Raw genomic sequence first — 7,190 nt, 5'->3', positions numbered from 1 at the left:
TGTCAGTCCTATCTGTTGGTTATTGTCTCAGGGGAACTGTATCTTTCACGGACTCACAGAATAGTCTTCTTTACTATCTGCATGTTGCCATCTGCTACTGGGAAGAAGACATCCCAACTCTCTGCCAATGTTAAGAGCAAAAGTAGTGTGGACAGCTTACTCCCAAACCCCAAAGTGACTGGAGATACTAACCAATAATGATATTCAAGTCCCTGTAAAGGAATTGAACTATCTCATGTACACACTAAATCTGTTTTCAGCATTATCTTCCAGAACTAAAAAGGAGAGATCCTGGCACCTTATCTTTGTTGACTAGCATTCAAAAGTTTTTTATTTTTCCCTTTCAGACTCTTTGCCCTAGGATAGAGGCACTATAGAATAAATTTCTTAAGAAAAATGCTTTTATTATCTCTCAACTTCAAGAAGATTGTTGAACAATTGAGTACAGTGCTAAATATTTCCTTTAGTGCATTACAATGAGATTCATTTGGAAGAGGAGAGGAATGAGCTTTAAGCTTCTCTTTTCGATGTCCTCTAGATAACTATAATTCTATCATTTCTAAGCACAGCTTTGGAAGCTCTTGGCATTTGGAATTCATACTCTTCTGTATAAACTTCACTGAATAAATAAATAATCCTGCAATTTACACATCTGCTGACTAGTGGCTATCAGGCTTAAACTAATTCTGCAGAAATTTGTCAAGAGTTTGGTAAGTGGCCTGTAGAATAAATCTGAGGGGTGGGGTCAGGGGCAAAAGAAAACACTTTTGAGAAGTATCCACTAATCTCTTCTAATTACTGATTTTCACCTTTATGGAAAGATCTTTGGGCTGGAGCAATAGCACAGCAGTAGATCATTTGCCTTGCATGCAGCCAGCCCAGGTTCGATTCCTCTGCCCTCTTGGAGAGCCCGGCAAGCTACTGAGAGTATCTCGCCCGCATGGCAAAGCCTTGTAAGCTGCTCATGATGTATTCGATATGCCAAACATAGTAACAACAAGTCTCACAATGGAGACGTTACTGGGCCCACTCGAGCAAATCGATGAACAACGGGAGGAGAGTGCTACAGTGCTAGTGGAAAGATCTTTATAGTAATTCCTATAGTGGCACACAGACAAACAAACTAACAAACAAAAAAATCTTAAAAACTTGAGTATGGAAAGATCCCATGCATTTGTTGAAAAACCTTCCCTGACAGGAATTACTCTGACATATCGGTGTCATTTTGCCCATTTTTACACAGTTTAGTCCAGTTTTATCCCTATCTCTGCTCTTTCTTCTCTTTTCCACTTACTAATTTAAAAACACCTGTGTATTTTCCTCCCCCGTGCTCCATATTACCTTTCACCTCCTCCCACTCTCAAGACTTCTCAGTGCTAAACTCCTCTAGCAGCTATGATCCAAAAATCCATAAGGTTTCCTGTTACCTTAATTTCTATCTTAGAGGGAGATTAGAGAATTCTGCCCTAATGACCTGAAGCTTTTCATAAAAACAGTAGTCTTCCTGGGCATCTCCCTAGCAGCATCAATTATTTTCTTTACCCATTTAGTATAGATATGAATTGCTTTCAGTTTCTCACTTTTTATTTTCAGAATCACATGCTGAATCAACACAAATCTGTATACTTGGTTCTAAAAGGTCAACTAATCATAGTTACACAACTTCTCCTAACATGTCTAGTTTCTGTTTCCTTGCCTGTAGAGTGAAGATACTAATACTCTCTATATCATTGCTTAGTCAAAATTAAGTCATTTACATGAGGATCTTGGACACTTATCAAATGTGAATGATTACAAGAGGATTATAATGATGACGATGATGATAATTTTGATGATATTAATGATACTTAGAGAAAAATCATGAAACCACAAGATTTAGAAAACACAAAATTTTGTTTATTAATGTTGAAGAATCATTATTGTAGCTTTATAACTACTAGTATAACATTAATCTTATATAGTTTGAAACATCACATTATAATAAAAGCACATTAAAATAACATAAATAAAATCTGATTATAACAATAAATATATTATAAATATAAAATAATGATTATAGAAATAAGGTTATCACAGTTTTATCTAAAATGGCAATTTAACTTCTTGTGGAAATAAATAATTTCTTAATAAAAATTTCTGTGTATAAAATTTCAACTACATTAAAATATTATCAATAAATATCACCTTTCTTCCCTTTAACTAAGCAAGAGTTTAATTAGAATCCACCTATGACTATGGAGTATGACTTCTCATTTTCTGTTGGAAAAATAAAAACCTTTGGTGATCTTCTTATATTTCTAAGAGGCAGAACACAGTTAGGTACCCATCTTCTTGCTTTACTCTAATTAAAAGCATTTAGTGACCAGAAGACCGTGAAGTGAGTTCAGTTCTCCAATTACTTTGATTTTTCCACTCTCTCCAAGCTGTGAAAATAATAAATTTGAGCATCTAAGTATTTACACCATGTAATTAAAGGGAATAAATTAAAGGGAGATCTCACTCTTAGGTTTCTAGGGGAGAAAAATTACATTTCAATGTTTTGTGGGGGGAAAAATATAATAACACCCTTTAGCAAGAACAAAATACAATGGAGTCAGGATGATAGTACAGCAGGTAGGGCACTTTCCTTGCATGCAGCCAATCTGGGTTTGATCCCCAGCATCCCACATGGTCCCCCTGAGACCCACCAGGAAAGACCCTTGAGCACAGTCAGGACTAAGCTCTGAGCACCACCAGGTGTGTCCCCAAAAGCAAATAAACAATAAAATGAAAAAATGTGATTTACTAAAACTTTAAAGTTATGACTATCCCAATCGAGAGAACACAAATTGGCAGCAATTTTGGGTGTGCTTCACACCCATAAAACTGTTTAAAATCCACTCTTTACCAAAAAAGGCAGATTGAAGTTGTTTTGAAGTCTAATTTTAAAGTACACAGTCATATCAATATATGTGTTCTCCAAAATAACCCAATTATAAGAAATTTAAGCAAAATATCACAATGTAGGGGGTAAATAAAGAAAATTTGTCTATCTTATTTACTACGAGAGTTGACACTAATTAACACTTATCGTAGTACCTTTTGAACGGTGTCCTTCAGTTCTTGCACATTTCTCTGGATATTGTAGTCATCTCTCTCAATATGCTGCAAAACAGAAACAGCAATCCATTTTGCAGATGAGCTAAAAGTCTAAAAGCTTCCAATTTCCTAACTTAGGTAAATTATAATTCACCTGGGATGAAAATTTTTACCAAGCTTCCCACAATGACCTAGATGTCACTAGTAACCTACATTTCCTGAGCTCTTAAATTCTTTTTGGATGAACAAATCCTTTCACTTCCTTTACATCAAAGTTAACCTCACTTCATCATTGGGAAATCTTTCTGAGGTTTACATGTTTGGAAAGTGTAGGTTGGCTTATGTGAGTGAGGTCAAGAATAAAACCCTAACTATATCTCTGCAAAAATGCATGCACAGAACAATAAATACATAGAAAACATCTGTGTGAACAGAAGGGCCTCTTCAGTAAATGCTAGGTTCCCTGCACTCTGCCTTCTCCACTTGAACTTCTCTCATTGTTTTAAATGTTCAGAGTCACAGAATTCACACACCTTTGTCACTTCCCATGATATCCAAAAAGGCAGCCGTTCTTTCTCGTCAACCATAGGATATTAAATCTTCTTATTTCCCTCTTTCTCTCTTTCACAGTCCCTTCCCCCATCAGTTCATTCTTGGTATATCCATTTCCCCTTCTGAACATTTTTTCCTTAAAATTCTTGACACTTCTCTCATTCTACCTTGCCTGACTTGCTTTCTCCCAGAAACAAACACTTAAGTGTTCTGTCCTTGTCTTTTAGACCCCATCAGTCACCAGCATAAACTCAAAATGTCTGTAATTCCAAATGATGCCTTGAAGACACCGCTTACTGTCAGCATAGGATGGGGCAATGATATCTAGGCTGAAAAGTGTTACAAATAGAAAGAGAAAAGCAAAGGGATGGGGTGAAGGAGAGGCTGATGCTGGGAGAACTTACACATTGGTTCAGCTTGTAACTGATCCTCATCAGATAGGAGAGCACTGTGTCCATATAAGGCTGGTATCTATTACAGTTGGGGACCAGCACTTCTTCAATGGTAAAGTTCAGGACCTGCTTCATCAGGTAACAGTAATCTGTCACCTGCAAGTGAAAGTGAAACAGCAGGAGTCACTCTAGAGGGTATTTCAAAGACCCAACTGTCAATACCACTGCTCTGAATAACCAAAGATGACACATCACCCAGCTCCTCACAACCAAGGCTTACATTCACTCCACGGAACAGCTGATAATACCCAAAGAGACGAACATCTGTGTTGTTATCTTCCAAACTGGCCTGAAAGAGAAAATGTTTTTAAAAGACTAAGTGCCTGCTCCTCAAGATGGCAGAAAAAAATGTATATTGTATTAGGGTAGAAATCTACCCCAAGTCCTCTCCCCTAGATTTACTCCATAAAATCTAAAGAAAGAACTCATACATGTGTATGAATTTCAAACAGTGCCCAGAGGAATAAATGGGGAGAAATGATCGTTTTTCATCAATATTAAGTGCCTCGTTTTTTGACTAAAACTCAGTGCATGAATCTTAAAAGTCAAAATGCAAGGTCTTGTCATAAAACCAGATCTTCAAAGAATCCAAGGAAAGGACATGGGAAACAATGGGAAGAAATGATGAGTTCCTAAAGATCTTAGAAGTACTCTGAATAAAACTTAAAGAACAATTTGTGTGGCACGTAGAGAAGAAATAAAAGAGAGAAGCTTAAGAGGAATACCTCCTCAGCCAGCCTGAAGGTGTAGTTGGTAACGGATGTCGGCGGTAAGTCAATGCTGTTCAGTCTGCATTGAGGACGGACGGGCACAGCAGTTCCTCCCTGCACCCACAGGGCGATGAGGAGGAGGCAGCTGGTGGTCAGAAGGTCCTTACAGAAAGAGTTCACAGATCTCTGCAGAGCAGCCATGGTAGACAACTCTAAACGGCGTAACTGGTGATGAGAAGAACCTAGTATCAAGGCAACAAGAGGAAAAAATTACACAAAAAATTTAGAATAAAGAATTGTTAAGCCAAAAATTCAGCTATATCAAGTTTGCTGAAATACTTACTGTCTCGGTGATTCTGTGTGTGATGGAAAGGTAGAAGCTGCTGCTTTTATAGCAGACTTTACTCCTTTCCAGGACATTGTTTAACCACATTATTAGTAATCACTACTAGTACTTTTCTGAAAACTCATCACCACACAGCCCACAAATCCCCATTCTCACCTGGGGGCACTTCCTTAAGCGTCATGTTAGGCTGAGGAAGTACACTTTTACAGTTAAATTCCAGAAATTTTCTAAATTCTACAAATTTTTGAAGGAAATGATTGATTTGTCTTGGTAGAATCAAGATTTGACATAATTTTTTTAAATTTATGAGCAAACATCTTGGTCACAGACTCATCTTCCTACTCTTCTCAAAGATGTTTATTGGAAGTTACCAGAAATAAAGGACTTGTGTCCTATAGTCTCATCTTTAAGTAATTAACTAAATAATAAGTAATTACAGGTTGAAGAACATTTCATTAAAAATATCTATGTCATATTTTTAGGAATGTGAGTCCTAAAGAAGTATACTTTTAAAATAAGTATAGATTAATCTAAGCATTGTTTTTCTTCCATTCTTGTATTTTTATCAAAATGAATGAAACTATTCTAATTCAAATGTATCTTAAACTGTTTTATTGAACACAATATCAATTTATGTTGGAAATATTAATGTTGAAAAATATTATCACTAGTTCATGAATATACAGTGTTTAATAGTACTTATAAAAATTGACTTATTGTTCTACACAAGTCTCAAATAACCTTTCTCAAAATACTATAACCATTTGTATTTTTATAGATGTCTGAAGAAGAGAATAAAGTGAATAAAGTGTCTTTATCACTTCATGTTAGTAAAGTGATAACATGTTAATTTGAAACAATTAAAAAAAGAATTGAATTTTTATGTTATTCGTCGATTGCCTCGAGCAGGCCCCAGTAACGTCTCCTTCGTCCTAGCCCTGAGATTTTAAAAAAAAGTGCCATATTAAAGGTTCTTTCAGAGTTAGGAGAATGAGACCCTTAATTGTTACTGGTATTTGGCATATTGGGTATGCCACGGGGAGTTTGCCAGACTCTGCCATGTGGGCTGGTTACATTCGGTAGCCTGCCAGTTTGTCCAAAGTAGGAATGAGATGATAAGCTTCCGGGAGCTGAGTATGATAATCTATGGATCCTGGACGTTGTTGAGGTTACACGGCAGTTGGTGGGTGTAACTAATTTTTATGACAACCCCAAAATTGAAATTTTTATGACAACCCAAAAATTGAAATTCAAAACCTTCCCAAGGGCTGGATGTAGGGAACATGTTTAACAAAATATATCTGGTCGGGGCGGGGGGGGGGGGGGTGCTGGAGTGATAGCACAGCAGCAGACCTGGGTTCGATTCCCAGCATCCTGTATGGTTGCCCAAGCACTGCTGGGGGTAATTCCTGAGTGCATGAGCCAAAAGTAACCCCTGTGTATCTCTGTGTGTGACCCAAAAAGCAAATATATAATATGTATATATACATATATAGTATATATATATATATATATATATATATATAGAGAGAGAGAGAGAGAGAGAGAGAGAGAGAGACTTTAGGGACTGAAGCCATAGCACAGCAGGTAGGATGTTTGCCTTGCATGTGGCTGACCCGAGTTTGATTCCTCCGTCCCTCTTGGAGAGCCCGGAAAGCTACCAAGAGTATCCTTCCCACATGGCAGAGCCTGGCAAGCTCCTTGTGGCATATTCCATAAGCCAAAAACAGTAACAAGTCTCACAATGGAGATGTTACTGGTGCCCACCGAGCAAATCGATGAACAACGGGAGGACAGTGACAGCGCTGCAGACATATATTGGAAGGAATGTGAATGTATAAGAAATTCTTTGATCAAATTTTTCTTCACATTGCTAGTTAACATCAGGAGTGACACAGATAGATGGTAAGGCAAGCATATGATTGTAGAACTGGGGCCAGAGAGATAGAACAGGTAAGTCGTTAGCCTTGCTCAGTGTCAACCTAAGTTTGATCCCCTGGGTGCTATATGGTTCCTCTGCCCACTGGAAGAGATCCCTGAGTGGAGAGCCAG

At 37.5% G+C, this 7,190-nt stretch overlaps 1 protein-coding gene across 1 annotated transcript; it reads right to left on the bottom strand.

Annotated features, from left to right (window-relative positions):
- Positions 1-2,345: 2,345 nt before the first annotated feature.
- IL22 (interleukin 22) lies at positions 2,346-4,993 on the bottom strand. The gene is made up of 5 exons (XM_056130690.1): positions 4,808-4,993; positions 4,303-4,371; positions 4,035-4,178; positions 3,079-3,144; positions 2,346-2,423 (listed from the first exon to the last, which is right to left on the bottom strand). The coding sequence occupies exons 1-5, from the start codon at positions 4,991-4,993 to the stop codon at positions 2,346-2,348; spliced, it is 543 nt and encodes a 180-aa protein (XP_055986665.1).
- Positions 4,994-7,190: the final 2,197 nt, after the last annotated feature.

This window comes from Sorex fumeus, unplaced genomic scaffold, assembly GCF_029834395.1.
Source record: "Sorex fumeus unplaced genomic scaffold, SorFum_2.1 ptg000081l, whole genome shotgun sequence".
NCBI classification, from domain to species: Eukaryota; Metazoa; Chordata; class Mammalia; order Eulipotyphla; family Soricidae; genus Sorex; species Sorex fumeus.
The sequence above is the reverse complement of the archived record's forward strand: the minus strand, read 5'-3'. Positions and strand labels throughout refer to the sequence as shown.